Genomic DNA, 18,484 nt, shown 5'->3' with positions numbered 1-18,484 from the left:
TAGGCCTTGAATGTTTTGATGACTCCCTGGTCCATCGGTTGAAGCAAGCTGATTGTGTTTGCAGGCAAAAACACAACTTTCACATGTGGGTCGAAATTAATTAGGGTGGCAGGAGAGTGACCGGGTGCATTGTCAATAAGAAGCATCACTTTAAATGGAATCTGTTTAGACTTGCAATAACGTTCGACTTCGGGTATGAAGTGGTGACCAAACCAGCCCTCAAAAACGGAAGCTGTCACCCAAGCTTTATGATTTGACTTCCAAATCACTGGTAAGCTAATTTTAGATATATTTTTTAAAACTCTTGGGTTTTCGGATCGATAAATTAAGAGAGGTTTTAACTTGCAGTCACCAGCTGCATTCCCGCCAACCATCACTGTCAATCGGTCTTTGGAAACCTTAAAGCCTGGAAAGTTTTTTACTTCGTGAAAACGATGTAATATCCGACAAAAGTTGAGCACGAATTCGAACGCACACATATAGATATGACAGTTGGAATGCAAATTCTTGTATGTGTGTGTAGCTCATGTAGCAGCAAAGTTGAATTTTGTTCATCTTTCACTCTCACTCTCCGCCATCGCACTGTATAGCGATAGCATATGAAAAACGACCTTGAAGATAGTGGACGGCAGTGTTGCCAAAATAAAAAAATCAAGAACCGCGTAATTCTGAGTTCGCGTAAGTCGAGGTATTACTGTATACATGCACATGTTCTACTCTTAGTTACCCATACACAACACATGTATTCATTTGTTTCATGATGACACACAGCAGTGCCTGAAATCCCAGATGCCTTCCTTTCCAGGCTGCTGCATTTTCCAGTAGAAGCAGTGCAAGGATCACCTTCACCTCTGCCTGTAGCTCTGGTTAATCTATTAGTGTGTGTTCCCCCCCTCCCAAGCTAGCAGTTCTCCAACCCACCTGGCCCCAGGTGCCAAGCGATTCTGTGATCAAGTGACTTTGCTCTGAATTAGCGCTCTATCTCGAAGTAGAAATTGTTTCCTTATTTAAAGCATTTATTAACACGCAATTAAATAATCTATAATAAAGAAAGAAACTTTACTAGATTAAGAAGGAAAGCAACCTTCTCTTTCCCTTTTATTTTCTTGTTATATCTTAATTACTAACCTCCTAGTGCTTGGTCACAGGGTGGCACTGCTCCTGCCTCCAAGTGGTGAAGCCGGTAACCTGGAAGGGAAAAGCTCTTCCTTCCCAGGAGAAATGGAGTGAACGGACTCCAATACCCAGGAATTTACTGGGTCAATGGACCAGAATATAACTGACCCAAGATATGAGGAATCGAGTTCTTTTGGAGATACCTCTAAGGCAACCAGAAAAGGTGATAGAAATTACTGTCCACAAAGAGATTAAAAACTGATGTTAAAGCTTTAAATTCTCCACATATATTATTATACATTCAAATACTCAGAAAGCAGCGGTAGGCCAATTGTCACCCTTTCTCATACAAAAGACTCTTGAGAGTTATGTCGGCGCACCAAAACACTAAAATTAGGCGATGTTTTGGTAGAAACAGCCAATGCTAAATACTCTGAAAGATTATTACAAATGACAACCTTTGCAGGACTATCAGTAACGGTATCCCCACACAATACATTAAATACCTCAAAAGGTGTCATTATGGAATGGGACCTTCTAAATGTGCCCAAAGTGGAAATTCAAATGGAGTTTCAGGAACAAGGAGTCATCAGTGTTAAAAGAATTACAATTAAAAAAGAAGGGATAATCATCCCCACCAGGAATCTGATACTCACTTTCAACACACCGAAACCATCCAGATCAATAAAAGCAGGATATCTACACTGCAATATAAGACTGTATATCCCGAATCCTCTCCGTTGTTTCAACTGTCAGAAGTTTTGTCACTCACAGACAGTATGTAGAGGAAAATTAACATGTGCAAACTGTGGTTCTCAAGTACATGCCACTTCTATTTGCACAGCTGGAAACCATAAATGTGTAAATTGTAAAGGGGAACATACTACATACTCAAAAGTGTGAGAGTGCAAAATTTGGAAGAAGGAAAAAAGAATACAAAAATACAAAGCAGAAAATGGAGCTGCATATCAAGAAGCTAAAAAGGCAATTGCAATAAACATAGCAAACAAACCTTCTTATGCACTGATTACCACAATCAAAAAGACTCCAGAAATGAAATTACTTAATTCAAAATGTTGTGGCACACAAACGGATGTCACAATTCCCCCAGGAGAATCCATCTTAGAATGGGTTTGTGAGTTTTACAAACCATCTCCATCACAAAAACAACAAGAAAAAATTATCAATACTCCTTTATCTTTCCCACCAAATAATTCAGAAAATGTATGAAAAGTAAACAAAGAAAGGATAGATAGTACAAGAAAAAATATGGCAGAACAAATGGACACAGAGGTACCAAGGAGAGGAATCAGTTCTCAAAATTTTCGCTGAAGAAGAAATGGATATACCATATTTTTCAAAGAAAGACAAAACCAAGATAGACAAAGTGAAAACAGCCCCAAGGAAACAATCCAAGGGATTATCCAACCCCAAATGACAGATACGATTATCCAGTTGAACTCTCTAGGTTTTTGCTCAAACATTAATGATGTTATAGACCTCATTACCCAGTACCATCCACTAAGTATCTGCCTATAAGAAACCTATTTAAAACCACAGGACAATAGCATAATCAAAAATTATACCACATACAGAAAGGATCGCATAACGAATGGAACAACACGAGAAGGAGTCACAATATTATTATTATTATTATTATTATTATTAGCCATATGGTGCAAGGAAGCCTGAGGCTTATGCTGCACCAGCCAAAAAAAAAATTTGAGTTACCCTGTGTGTGTGTGCGTGCACGTGTGAGAGAGAGAGAGAGAGAGAAGTAGAAGGAAATCACCAAGAAAGAGAAGAATGATGATATCCAGCTGAGGACCCTGGGTGTGCCAAGCCCATACTCACCAGATGTGAGCCCCTGGGAACAAATATATTAGTTAACAGACATGTACCTTCCCAAACAATAGCATTGAACACACCATTAGAAGCAGTCGCAACCTGTCTAGCAGTAGGTTTCAATATTACCATAGCCTCAATATATCTACCCCCTAATCAAGAATTCCGATTTAAAGATTTCAAAAAGCTGATCACTCAACTACCACCTCCATTCTGCATTTTAAGTGACCTAAATGGACATCACCCACTATCGGGCAATCCCAAAATAGACCAGGAGGGAAAGCAAATTGAAAAATTAGTTGTTGAGAACAATCTAATGATTTTAAATGAAAGCACACACACATATTTCCACCTTCCATCAAAAAGCAGTTCTGCAATAGACTTATCAATCTGTTCCCCAACACTGTTCCTGATGACACAATGGAGCGTGCATGAGATGCCATTAAGCAGCAACCACTACCCCATAATTTTGAAAATCATGAAGAAAACGCCATGCCAAGCCAGTAGGCACCCCAGATGGAAAATATATGATACAGATTGGGAAACATTCAGGTCACTAGCCAAGTTAGACTGCAACATTATTAAACGAGAATCAATACAAACATCAGTGGCCTATGTTACTGATAATATTCTTCAAGCTACGGAAAAGACAATACCTAAAACATCTTCTAACATTAGAATATAACCAAAAGCGTGAGATTAAAAAACCTTCTCAGTAGAGAGCTTAACGTGGATAATATAACTATGCTGGTGAAGCAGTCTACCCCACCATGGATAATCAGACAGCCTTTATGCGACTTTTCCTTCTACTTTTGGAACAAACAAACCCTTTCTCATATAAACCATCAGCAGCTGCATGCTGCTTATAAGGCAAAATTTTCAGATCATTGCTTTCTATACACAGATGGATTCAAAACTGATTTTCATGTAGGAGCGGCAGTTTCATTTTCTGACATCACATTGGCCAAAAGACTGCGGCATTTATACTGCAGAACTGCAAGCCATTATGTTAGCACTAATACCAAATCGACCATTCAAATTTCCAAAACAGCATCATTTTCACCGACTCCCATAGTTCCATGATGGCGATACAAAATATCAATTCTAACAAACACCCAGTACAACAGCAAATCCAATACAGAATATCAAAACTCCTTGAATGTCATAACATTAGATTTTGCTAGATCCTAAGTCATGTTGGAATACATGGTAATGAGCAAGCAGACAGCTGCTAAAGAAACCAACAACAACATTTCTGCATCAGAATATATCCCTTTTTGAGACCACAAACAAGTTATTCATCACAGTGGGATACATCACTGACAACAGCAATGGCAAATACTAACCCAGTTGTTTTCAACCGGGGTGCCACAGCACCTTAGGGTGCTGCAACAACATTCCAGGGGTGCCACGTAATTTGGGTTTAAGTTACTTAAACTTATTATTTTTTAAAATTTATATGTTTATTTCATTATAAAAAGGTGTACAATATCTTTTTAATTTTGTGGCGATCTATAATTGATGCCTACTTACTACCAGCCGACCGGTCTAGCCGGGTGGGTAATGTGCCTACCTGGCAACCCAAAGGTCGCGGGTTCGATTCCCGCCTCGGGCTTGGATCAAAGTACTGCAAAAACCTTGGGAGGTGCATTATGGCCACAGAAGCCTATGTGCCAACAACTACAAAAAAAAAAAAAAAAAAAAACTTACTACCTCTATAAAAAGAATAAAATTATTATATATTGTAATATATAATTTGTATTATTAAATGTAATTTTTATAATTATATTACTATAATAACTATCATATAACATATTTTTTAATATTACATATATATATTTTTTAATATTATATATATATATATATATATATAGAGAGAGAGAGAGAGAGAGAGAGAGAGAGAGAGAGAGAGAGAGAGAGAGAGAGAGAGAGAGAGAGAAAATCGGATCTAACAGACAAAATTGAGGATTGAGTAGGGGTGCCACAAATTAAAATAAATTACTTAGGGGTGCTGCAAAATAAAATAAATTACTTAGGGGTGCCGTTATTAGAAAAAGGTTGAAAACCACTGTACTAACCACTAACAAATTGCATCAGATTAAAAGATTACTCCAACCATGGAAATCCTGCATACAGAAAAATAGACACGATGAAGTGATTGATATTTAACCCCTGGGGCTCACATCTGGTGAGTATGGGTTTGGCACACCCAGGGTCCTGAGCTGGATATCATCATTCTTCTCTTTCTTGGTGATTCCCTTCTACTTTTGACTCTCTCTCTCTCTCTCTCTCTCTCTCTCTCTCTCTCTCTCTCTCTCTCTCTCTCTCTCTCTCTCTCTCTCTCTCTCTCTCTCTCTCAGGGTTACTCAGGAACTTTTTTTTTTCCTGGTGCAGCATAAGCCTCAGGCTTCCTTGCATCATATGGATAATAATAATAATAATAATACTTGCAAAGTTGAAGAATAGGACACATGCATTTCAGCCACTCTTATCTTTTGCAAGGAGACGATCCCCCCATGTCCTGTCTGTCACACACAACAAACAGTAGAACATGTACTGATTACTTGTCCAGCTTTTGCAGATGAGTGCCGAAACTGCTTCAGAGTTAAACAAACATCACTCCCTCACTCTCAAAACCATACTGGAAGGTAGGAAAAATATAGCAGATGTTTTTCAGTTCCTCAAGAAAATAAATTACTATAATCAAATATGAAACCAAATATTATCTCTGAAGCAAGCTATAGTCACTCTGTGACTCTTGGAAACTATTAGCAGCAAAATAAGAATTAGAACAAAACCGTTGTATAAAATCTTACAGGCACATTTTAGCCACAGTAGCTCTTGCACCAAGAATTCTTAAATCAATCAATCCACCCCACCTATCACTGCCTCGATTCAATGAAAATGATGCTGTTTTGGAAACTTGAATGGTCGATTTGTTTTAGTGCTAACGTAACAGCTTGCAGTATAAAGAATAAGAGTACAAGAATATTTAAATGTATCCCATCCCTATAAAAAAAAAAAAAAAAACTCTCCTGTTAACAAGCACAGACCATGCTGAGAAAAATTCTTCCCCATGAACCTTGCATATTCTCTCCAGGGTCAAGTTGATTGACAAGGCTCTCAACATGTACTCTGTCTTATCGTGTCTGGGCAGAATTGTAGACACTTTCAAATTCAATCCTAACTCACAATTATTTTTTCCCAACTTTGCCCTGTACTTGTTAAGTGAGTCTTCAGATCTCCTACTCTTAATAGCAATAGTGGCAATATATACAATAATATCATGTTTTGTGTCTTTAAAAGGTGATATCTGCTCTACATCATGTATTTTTGTCTCTGGCAGAGATATCTTGGTCCTATTCCACCTATTTACCCCAGGGGCTCACATCTGGTGAGTATGGGCTTGGCAAACCCAGGGTCCTGAACTTGATATCATCATTCTTCTCTTTCTTGCTTTTTCCCTTCTACTTCTCTCTCTCTCTCTCTCTCTCTCTCTCAGGGTAATGTGGGAATTTTATTTTTTGGCTGGTGCAGCATAAGCCACAGGCTTCCTTGCACCATATAGCTAATAATAATAATCCTTGCAGAACATATTTCCCATTTTCTTGACAATGACCATCTCCTGTAGGACCAGCACATTCTGCCTTGGAGATTGCTGCTGTGTTGCTTGATGGGCCCCATTTTAATTCCTTAAGATAAACTGTATGTTCAATTTGTTTGGTCAAGAAATTTCCTATATTCTTAATGTATTTTTACACCTTTTAAAATGTTTCCATTTAAAAGGATTTACAATACAAGGCCTTCTTATGTGGCCATTTTACTTGGTCCACAATAATCATTTTATCATTCCTTGATTGTAATTTCTGTGAAGCACCAAAATAACAACAAACTAGAGAATACCCGTGGAAATTTTACCTCATTGTTGGCTTGGGAGAATTTCTATCCAAAAATCAAACATGCAGGAAAAATCTCTGTACAAAATAGTGATTATGATCTTCACACATTAAGGAAAACTGAGAATGATAAGAATAGAAATTTTGGCACACAAAAGATTCCACAAAAAAACTAATGTGGAGGGGTACTTTTTCTCCCACACCATCACTCCCAATTAAAATAAAACACTTTTTTAAAATTATTACTTTCATTGATAGTACCAAAAAGTGACATATATTTTGATTATAATAAAATGTGAGTTAAATATCACAGAAAATACCTGCTTGAATTGTATATTTGCCAAATGAAAATATAAAGTCTTCTCATATTTATTCTGTTTACAGCTACTCAGACAAGCTAATATTTCTGTAGAAGGAAGTGTGATTATTTTAATCACTGCTAATGGAAAACTTCCCACAGAACAAATTATAGAAGAATTAATGAAGTCAAAAGTGATTTTAAACACTGTAGTATTTGGTGAAGCGGGATATAAAAATCTCTCACTGCTTTCCCAGCTCACACATGGAAAAACTTATCTAGTGAAAAAAACTGATAACAACACAGCCAATGTTGTGGACACAGCATTCAAAAATATTGTACTGACACAGAATCCTTCTGACAACCAGCCAGTTGAGGTAAGTTTAACTGCTTCTTTTATAATGCTGTTTTCTAAACTTCTGTGAAGTAGTTATTTGCACATATATTAATATATTAAGTGTTCAATATTTGTCTGACATTTCTTTCCTACATTTTTCTCATTTATTAATACTTTTACTTAAAGTTTTTCTCTTTAATTTATCCTGATAATTGCCATCTAACTATATAACTGAATTTGTTCACAGATCCCCATCCAATGATTTGTAAATAAATCAAAATTTTAATCTGAAGGGAGAAAATAAAAACAAATCCCAAGAAATAAGGCTACATCAGTAATACAGGTACAAACACCTAAAATCAGCAACTTGGTATTGGAGGTGGCCAGATTTTGAATTTTTCTGGTTTTCTGAAATGTGACAATAATTAACTAAGCAAGAATTACCAAAAAGAAAAAAACATATAGCATGAAATAAAGCATAAAATAAAGTACACATATTTAAAATAATTTTGTTCAGTTTACTTACCAAAATTGTTTTCTTATAAGTTATGTCCCAGAGTACATTGAAAATATCTGAAGATAAAAACAGTCTCTAACATGGTAGATGAAATACAATATATTTTACTAACAGTTTTATAGACTATAAAGTATTTAAGGGCAAAGGCTTCATGCTACGAAGTAGAATGACTAACATGTAGGTTAGTGCAAATGCATCATTTTAACATAGCTATCTACCAAAGTAGTTAAATTAATTAATTAAAGTGGCATTGTTTTGGTTGGTTGGTTGGTTGATATGTTGTTTAATGGCACAAGGGCTGCTAAGGCCATATTGTGCCTGATTCTATTCGGTAGTGCAATTACCAGTTAAAATCTGTAAAATAATCCTGTCTGCTTTAAGAAATAAAAGAACTCAGCTAGATTTGCATCGTCTCCAATCAGATGGGGTAATGTCAAAGGTTCTTGCAGATGTGAAAGCAATCTGAAAATTTTGTTTCGATAATTATTATAATGATTGCAATTTATTAGAATATGCCTCACTGTGAGTGTAGTCTGACAAAATGTACAAATAGGCGGATCTTCCCCCTTGAAGAGATAAATATGGGTTATATACGTATGCCCAATATGCATCCTAGCCAGGATCACCTCCTCTTGCCTATTTGATCGCATGCTTGAGGGCCACAACTTAGGTTCCTGTTTAAATTGAAGCAGTTTATTGCCGTACCGAGCCTGCCAGATTTGCAACCATTGCTCTTCACACACGTTTTTTATGACTGATTTGTAGTCTGTGTATGGCACTTGGTAGTTAGGAGATCTTGCAATGATTGGATGTTTAGCGGCTTGATCTGCGTATTCATTTCCTTTGATGCCTACATGGCTTGGTATCCAACAGAAACTGACTGATTGGTTTACAGCTTGTAATGCAATAATCTGTGATCTAATTTGCTTAAAGTCAGGGTGGATTGGTTTGGATGGATTTTTCAATGATTTTATTGCACTCAGAGAATCGGAGTAGATCAAAATTCGCTTCCTGGACAGATTAATCACGTGATCCAGAGCTATTTTAAATCACCCACAGTTCAGCAGAATAGATGCTGCCTTCCTTTGGAAGGGACACAGAAGTAGAAAAGACAGAAGAAACTGCCGCTGCGCCCACTGTCATACTTATTTTCGAGCCATCGGTATATATTTGAAGACACCGAGAATTTTCTGCTACACGTGCAGCATGGAGTTTCCTGATGGTAAGGTCTGCTGCTTGCTGCTTTTTCCCCCATTGTTGGAATGAGAAGTCACAGACCGGTGTATAATCAGACCACGGAGGGTTGTGATTGCTCATTTCCTGAAAGACATTACCCATGTCTAGATTCCAACGTTGTGTTAACTATAGCAACCTTATCACAATAGGCTTGTTTCCATTAGGTTTGCTTTGATAAAATGTGGTCCACTGGGGCTCAAATAAGTATGGCGAGATAGGATGAAAAGGAAGACTCCGTAGCATTGTTTTGGTTATATCTCATATTGTGAATACCTTCATATTGTGAAGTTATACTTCATAACTGGGTTGTCACTATTGCAACACCAGGGTACCTGCCCACCCACCGAAGAGAAGCCAACAAGCTTTGAAATGGTGCCATCTGGATGGTGGTATCCGCTGAGAATAAATAACAATAGTCTTCTCCACTGCCAAAGTGTTATTTATTCGAAGCAGTACAATACCATGGCAACTTGTTGTGAAGGCATTCACAATATGAGATATAACCAAAATGATGCCACTTTAATTAATTAATTTAATTACTTTGGTAGATAGCTATATTAAAATGATGCATTTGCACAAATCTACACGTTAACAGTTTTATAGTAATGAATTTCCAAGCTACCATGTGGGGCTTCTGAATGCCAGCCAAATCCTATATGGTAGTTAGAAATTTTAGCCTGACATACCCATTATGTTCTTTCAGTTCATTGGAACATTTGTTATTTGTAATTATTTTACTATTATAACCATATGTTCTGAACATTCATGTTGAGTGTTTCTGAACACCAGCTTCCAGACTTCTACACGAGAGAGAGAGAGAGAGAGAGAGAGAGAGAGAGAGAGAGAGAGAGTGTATACGTACTATGGCTGACAACTCTAATGCTATGTCCGATTTCCATCTTAAGTAATTTCCATACATCCAGCACAGTATTTTTCAGTCATTAGTTTTTGTGCTAATTTCTTACAACTTGCATTATCTTTCTTAGTTTCTACAGTGGCCTATTTCAAAATGTTAAATATCTGACATTTTAACTTTAACACCACAGAAAACTTTGTCACAGCCACTGAAACAATGTGTTGGGCAGTATCAAACACTGATAACTTGGCTGGTCCACTGATAATCAAACTGTGCATTGTTCTCACTGATCACTCCTAGTGAAAGTGACAACTTGTATCACTCAAACTATATCATTTACACTTTAAAAGAATTTACTGTTGTTGTTATTATTATACTGCACTTGCAGGAATAAAAGTTATAAAGAAATTTAAAAGCATTTAATTTTTGTTCCTAAATGTGGCTGCCATCCCACAAAGCCATTGGTTACAACTTCCATTGCCATCAGCAAATGTGCAACTCCAGGAAGCTATGGCAAAGTTTTCTATACTGAAAGGCTCCTTTTAATCAAAATTTCAAAATACTGTACACTGCTGCATTGTGTATTTGTGGCAGTCTGGAATTTGGCACATTCTACCTAACACTTTACATGTTGCCCGTCCATCCCCTTATAATAGTTTGTCTAGTTCTCTCTTGAATTTGTTGAAACTACCCACTGCCACAACACCAGATGGAAGTTTGCTCCAACAATTAACTATCTGTTAGCTGAAGACAAACTTCCATACCTCTTGTGTGACTACACACATCAGGTAGCATAAATCAGTTGGTCTCACTGAGAAAAATACAAAAATTTCTAAGATGATTGTAGTCACCTTTATAAAAACAAAATCCCTTCCCTTTTCAGTAATTATTTCTTTAAATAAACCTCATATCAATACACTATAATTACTGCCACCTAGTCATTCCTTGATTTGAACATTTGCAATATATGATAAATTGTTTCTGATAATGGAGTCACAAATATTGCTTCTTCTTGTAGCTTATCTAACAAGCATTGATATCAAAACAGCCACCCAGCAAATCCAGAAATGTTGCTAAGGGAGCTGCCAACCAACAAGTTCTAATCAATATCTGCAATGTTAAAATTTCTCATAAGGCCATATGGTTTGCTGGTACACTTATTTATCTGGTCTACAGCATATTCCTAGTCTCATTTTTGTTTTTCCAATGCTTACACTAGACTGACTTGATGTTGCACTGACAACTACTGTCTGCTGGAAGTACTGCTACAGAATTTATGTGCTTCTTAACCAAAAGTATAATCCCCCCCCCCCATCTGCATATTTTTCTGCCTTTGTATGCAAAGTACTCACCTGTGTTCAAATTTTGCATTGCCCCATATCAGAATGACACCATGTTCCTATTATATCATAATTTGATGACTTCAACAGTATTTCATATTCGCAAAATGTATTTATTATACTCCTATCATTAATATGCAAGTACATGTCCACCTGTTTGTGCTATTGGTAACTGTAATGCAACCCTATAATTGCATTTCCTATGAGGATCTCCCCAGCAAGCACTGGATGGTAAGTCATCATTGTTTAGATGATTCTTTGGATTGGCGGGCCTGTGGACAACTTCAAGCCAGACAATTGCAGGCCGAGGTAGCATTGGCTTAATGTCTCATGCAGTGCCATCTCGGCACTATGGAAGCAGTTTCGGGAAATGGGAACCATTACAAGAAGAGCTGATTAAGGTTGCCCAAGGGCTGCATCAACCAGAACACACTGCTATCTGGCTTTAATAGCAAGATGGAACCCTACGATGTCCTGTCATCAACTGTCTTAAGGTTGCTGCGGCCACAGGTAAAAACATTTCCAACTGGACTATGTTAAGAAGGCTCAATTCATTTGGACTCTACACAAGGAAGCCAGAGGTTGTATCTCATTAACCTAAAACCACCACAGAGCTCATCAAAATTAGTGCCGTGAACATGTTACTTGGAACTGTGACAAATGGGGTACAGTCAGTGGTGAGCTGTGAATATTTTAACAATGGGCTCGCACTTTTGCTGACTTTTTGATGTGAAACATCCTTGAAGAGTGAATACCTACCAAGTAAATCTGATCGGTCACGGAAGTGACGTTATCGAGGTGTCTGCCACAGGCACTTCCCACGATCACACCACTAATCTGTGTCGAGCGCTCACTAGTATGATCAGAGCACGTGACGCATTTTTCATGACTAGTACGATATCTCAAGTTAACTTTTTAGAATTTTTGAATAGTATGATGTCACAGTCATACTTCCTGTAGTTACTGCTGCAGTAAGTATGATTGCAAGTATTTGTCATATGACTGCAACAATACAAAGATTTGTCAACAGTTTCTTTTTTTGTCTCACATATGCAGCTGTTTGAGGCACCTAACATTCCATTGTTAGGTGTTCAACTGTCGATACCAAATTACACAGTAGGATTGGTTGGTTGGTATAGAAGTTTATCGCACAAGGGCAACTTAGGCGAAAATGTGCCTATTCCAGTGTTTGATAGACGCTGGAAATTTGCTTTATTTGAGATTAGAAATATTCATATAGTCTGGTTTGTTTGAGATAGGTGAAAAGCTCATTCAGATTAGCTCGGGACACCTAACATTCCATTGTTAGCTGTCCTGAACAGCTGAGTAGGTTGTTTCAACTAAGATTGGGTACCTCAATTGACGCCGTTTTCAGAGACATTTAGATATGTTACAGTCACAAGTATTAGCATTTTAGCATTAGCATAAGTAGAGGCATATGATGCAAGAAAGCAAGCTTATACAGCATCAGCCAAAACAAAAAAACTCACACCCATTTCACCCCTCCATTCATTCGAAATACCTGTCCAGCTGAGCCTTAAATTTATTTAGGCCATCAACTTCCACAACAAGGGATGGGAGTCTGTTCCACCAACCAACTACCCGCTGGCTAAAGGCAAATTTCCGTACATCTATCCTACATCTGTCTTTCCTCAATTTGAATTTATGCCCTCTCGGGTGATTATTCTGAGCAAGAGGAAGAATTCCATCGGCAGTGAGCATACTTGGACCCTTCAAGGCTTTATACACCTCTATCAGATCACCTCGTTGGTGCCTAGTCTCCAGACACTGTAATTTGCAAAACTTAAGCCTTTCTTCATAAGAGCAACCCTTTGTTCCATTCACTAATCTTGTTACCCTTCTCTGTACTCATTCCAGTAGCTCTACATCCTTCTTGAAATAAGGCCTCCAGACCTGTATACAGTACTCAAGGTGTGGCCTGACCATTGCCTTATACAAGGGAATAATCACCTCCCTATCCCTGCTAGAAATATTCCTATATCATTGACAAGACACCATGAGCTACACTTGCAGCTCATCTGCACTGCTCTGAGAACTTCATATCTGCCTGCACAATTACCACCAGGTACTTTTCATTCTCTACCACTGTCAGTGTAGTACCACAGAGTTGATACATTGCTTTGGGGTTACTGTTTCCAATACGTAGTACTTTACATTTGACAATGTTAAACTTCATTTGCCACCTCTCAGCCCATCTGCTCAACTTTTCCAGATACTGTTGCAGTAGCATAGCGTCAATAGTGTACTTAACAACTCTGCCGATCTTTGTACCATCAGCAAACTTGGACATTAAGCGTGATATACCATCATCAATATCATTTATAAATACAGAAAACAACAATGGATGCAGCACCGAACCCTGAGGGAGTCATCATGGACTAATGAATAACATTAGTCCATGATGAGCAGTGTCCATTGATTACCACTCTCTGTCTTCTCCCCCTCAACTATCCCTTTATCCATAGCAGCAGTTTGCCTCCAATGCCACACTGCTCCAATTTGTGCAGCAGTCTTCCATGTGCAACAGTATCAAAAGCCTTTCTAAGATCCAAATATATGATATCAAAGTTATTTCCTGCATCCAGTTCCTTTGTGACCACATCATAGTATCCAATCAAATTGGTCAGGCAAGACTTTCCCTTAACAAAACCATGCTGTGTCCGAGCTATAACTAAAGTCTTGTCTAGATGATCCTGCAATGCTTCTTTAACCATGCCTCTATTAATTTTCCTGGAACAGAAGTTAAACTAACAGGTTTATAATTACTTGTGTTGCCCTTTGATCCTCCTTTGTGAATTGGGGTCACATTTGCACATCTCCAGTCCATGTGTACCTCCCCTGAGTTCAAAGAAGCTCTCATAATTATGGCTAAGGGTTTGCTTACTTCCTTTGCTGCCTCTTTAATATAACTGGATAGATCCGGTCCACCCCGGGTGCCTTTTTTATGTTTATAATAACAAGGTCTAATACTTAAAGAAAGTGTTATTTAATATGACTTAAATAAAGCTTAATGAACTGTGTTAAATTTTATTTAGGTTAATGTGTTAATTTTAGTTAGGTTAGAAAACTGCTATATGAGGAACAATTGTGCAATTTCTTTTTTAAAAGAAAGTATCTTTTTATTCAGTTGCATATTTTAAATCACTTTATAACTGCTTTATATAATGTATTTTATTTTTCTGTTTCAGATTTTACAGAAAAATATTACTGTTAAAAAAACAAGAATCAGCAAAAAATTAATATATGTTGATCAATTACTTGGAAAGAACACAATTTTCAAGTTTACCATGGATAAGTCAGCACAAATGGAAATAGATTTAACTTATTTAAATGGAGATGTTGCTAGCAACTTAACACACCCATCTAGTAGTACAATTATTAAAGACGGAGATAATTCGATTATTATATACAAGTTTCCTGAAGCAAAGGTAAGTTATTGCTTTTGGACATAATTATATTCAAATTTATTGTCCAATATAAATAAAAAGAAGACCTGCCCAAATATAAAAACTACAGTAGGATTTACATAGTAAAAAATTTTTAAATTCTCTCAATTACGAAAAAAATAAGAACACTAATTATATTCATTATAATTGGCACCGTGATGGACCATCACATCATTTCTCACTAATTGAAAATAAGCAAAATCTGAAACCATAAATCACACTCTATCTTCCATAAGTTATAAAAACGAATAGCTCTCTTCCAAAAGTACTTATCAGATTTCTTCACTCTTTTCAGCCGAGGTTGGAGAATTGGAAAATATCTTGATAACACTCAAGGAATCTTCCATTCAATATACAGTAATACCCCGAAGTTACGCGATAGGTGGGTCCGACGAAAATCGCGTAAGTCGAATTCGCGTAAGTCGGGGTACAACTTTGCATATAAATACATATAAATTTTGCTTAATTGGGACCAAGGACTAACAAAAACACTAGTTTAGAAGAAAAATATTAATAAAATTGCAGTTCTTATACATATTAATACAAAATATGTATTAAAAAAAACAAATGACTTACGTAAAAAAGTTATTTCGATGTCGATGGCTTCATAAAATCTAACAAATTCGTCTGACGACACAGCGCATTCTTTTTTTCACGCAGAATTTCTTCGTAGCAAGCTAATAATTTTTTTTATTCCTTGCTTTGTAGCTATAACGTGTTCTTCGTTGGAGTCTGTTTTCTAAAATTTTTAAGCCCTTTACAATTGAGCCCTTTTCAATTTTCAACCTGTCAAGTTTGCAATTGTCATGTGCTTTTCGCCGTTGCTTCATTTAGGCCTGTAGCACGTGCAATATCACATGGTGTTTCATTTCGCTCAAAGCGTTTCACAATTTCATATTTTTTCTCTATCGACAGAGGTGGACTGGCCATAAGCCTTACCGGGGAAACCCCGGTGGGCCAGTGTGATTTTGGCCATAAACCATAGTATGAGGCCACTATAAATTTTCCCGGGTAAGAATTTTTGACCCAGTCCGCCTCTGTTTATCGATAATTGCTTTTCTTTTTCTTTCTGAATCTGCAGTCTTCACCAGGACGCTTCCTTTTCACACCTTTTAATTAAGTATTTTACTCATTTTTAGGGAATAAAGCACAATTACAAAACGAGGAGGCACGCTTGATACGCATAAACAAAGCTGCGCGCATGTAGCAACTGAATAAACAACACCATAAAGGCAGAGATACACTATTAACACCTCACATTTCTAGGGGTTACTACCATAAAACAATAAAAATCCAGTTGCGTTTCTGCTAGTGAAATCTGTTATAAACTGGTAGTAAACTCGATCTAATTGCATTTGCGATTATACCGATAGCTGGAATTGTGTTGGTTTTTACGTTATTATGGTGAAATGTGTTTCCCCTTCACTGATATAAAAAACATAAAAGCAACAAAATTGAATTTTGTTCATCTTTCGCTCTCATTTTCCGCCGTCGCACCGTATATCGATAACATATGAAAAACGACCTTGAAGATAGTGGGCGGCAGCGTTGCCAAACGAAAAAAATCAAAAACCGCGTAACTCCGAGTTCGCGTAAGTCGGGGTATTACTGTATATCCATATTTAAATGGAAGCTTCAGTAGCATTGAAGTAGCATTAGTATTGACAATATGATCCAAGGAAGCAAGGCTTATACAGCACTAGCAATGGGCAAATGAAAAAAAATTAATTTGCCCATTGCATCCAGTTTTGTCAAAACCTTCCTTAAATTTATTCAAATTACCCACCTCCATAACACTAGACGGAAATTAATTCCAACAATTGACTACTCTTTGGCTGAATGCAAATTTCAGATTTATTCTTTACTTGGTAAATCTTAACGTAGCTTAGTTGGGTCACCTATAATTATCCAATATTGGCATACCAAAAAAAAAAAAGAAACCAGAACACTAGCTGGAAAAGATAACCAATTAAGGCACCATAGAGAAAAGGAGAGTGAAGTAGATATTACATTTGAGAAAGACTGTTGTGTTGTTAACTACTGCCAGATTCAATTTAAGCAACTAAAAAAAAGCACATAAAAGTGTAAACCAAATAAATTTATAAAGCATAAAAAGAGTAAATTTTTGAACCAGTGCCATGCCAAGAAATTTAACCTCATTAACCAGAAACATTTTCTCATAATCCAGTTGCACTGCCAACTGTGCTAAGATCTCAAAGGGTCTAGTTAATGATTTCTGTAATGCCTAAATAAATTTAAGGCTCAGCTGGACAGGTATTTCGAACGAACGGAGGGGTGAAATGGGAGTAGTGGTTGGGTTTTTTTTTTTTTTTTTTGGCTGATGCTGAATAAGCTTGCTTTCTTGCATCATATGCCTCTACTAATGCTAATGCTAATGTTGTTATTATTATTATTATTATTATGTTATTATTTCTCATAATCCAGTTGCACTGCCAACTGTGCTAAGATCTCAAAGGGTCTAGTTAATGATTTCTGTAATGCCTAAATAAATTTAAGGCTCAGCTGGACAGGTATTTCGAACGAACGGAGGGGTGAAATGGGAGTAGTGGTTGGGTTTTTTTTTTTTTTTTTTTGGCTGATGCTGAATAAGCTTGCTTTCTTGCATCATATGCCTCTACTAATGCTAATGCTAATGTTGTTATTATTATTATTATTATGTTATTATTACTTCACTTCTCCCAATGGGGAGGTTCCACCCTGTGATGGGTACTGGTATCAAGTGCACAGGGTGATTGTTATTACTATTGAACGAGGAACTCTCTGACTGTCCTGCAGGTGTTAATAATTGTGACTTTCTAGAGTTCCTTGTAGGTGTTCTCTGGGAGGCCTATTGTTGCTAAGCTCTTGTGTAGGCTCTTTGGCACCATGCCGGTGGTTGACAAGGTGATCTGGATGGTCATTACTTGTTCCATATGTGACATCTCTTTGACCTCCTGTCTTGGGTCTGTGTACTTCCTAATCTTTTCTTCATACTTTTTCTGGAGGTTGCCAGTATTGGGCACAACTATGTCGATCAGGTAAGTAGCCATTTACTTTTTTGTCGACGAGAGTTATGTCTGGTTTGTTGTGCAGGATCATCTTATCCATTATTATGGTGTGGTCCCAGTAGAGCTTGTGAGTTGAGACCTCTAGTACTGCCTGGGGTTTGTACAGTACAGCCAGGCCTCACATAACGCGAGTTCGATTAACGCATTTTTCAGTTACCGCTATTTGAAAAGAATTATACCACTTTTCACTTTACACAATGCAAATTTCCAGTTAAAGCGATTTTTTTTGTGATAGTTGAAAAACATTTGAATTGCGCATTAAGCTTACTACGCATTGAATGGGCAATAAACAAACGTTTGCCTGCTGGCCGCCTCAGTATGTTCCATCAGCCATTGGGAGGGAAGTCGTGTTACTTGTTTGCCTCCCACTAACTTTATTAGTGGGAGCATTTCAAAATTCTAATTTTTAAATAAGCCAGATGAAAATGTTACCGCAAAGGAGATAACGGTAAAAGAACTAGATGAAATCTTTCATATTGCAGGGAACCTCAAACAAAAGGTTTGAGGT

General features: G+C 37.2%; 1 protein-coding gene across 1 annotated transcript in view; it reads left to right on the top strand.

Annotated features, from left to right (window-relative positions):
- LOC150088768 (calcium-activated chloride channel regulator 1-like) overlaps positions 1 to 18,484 on the top strand; it is a 179,671-nt gene that overhangs the window by 99,956 nt on the left and 61,231 nt on the right. The window contains exons 9-10 of the mRNA XM_090370317.1: positions 7,242 to 7,532; positions 14,651 to 14,890. Coding sequence (XP_090226443.1) covers positions 7,242 to 7,532; positions 14,651 to 14,890 — 531 coding nt within the window. The remainder of the gene's footprint in view (positions 1 to 7,241; positions 7,533 to 14,650; positions 14,891 to 18,484) is intronic.

Source organism: Mastigoproctus giganteus, chromosome 3 (genome assembly GCF_048544385.1).
Source record: "Mastigoproctus giganteus isolate SK-2022 chromosome 3, ASM4854438v1, whole genome shotgun sequence".
In the NCBI taxonomy this organism is placed as follows: domain Eukaryota; kingdom Metazoa; phylum Arthropoda; class Arachnida; order Uropygi; family Thelyphonidae; genus Mastigoproctus; species Mastigoproctus giganteus.
The sequence above is the reverse complement of the archived record's forward strand: the minus strand, read 5'-3'. Positions and strand labels throughout refer to the sequence as shown.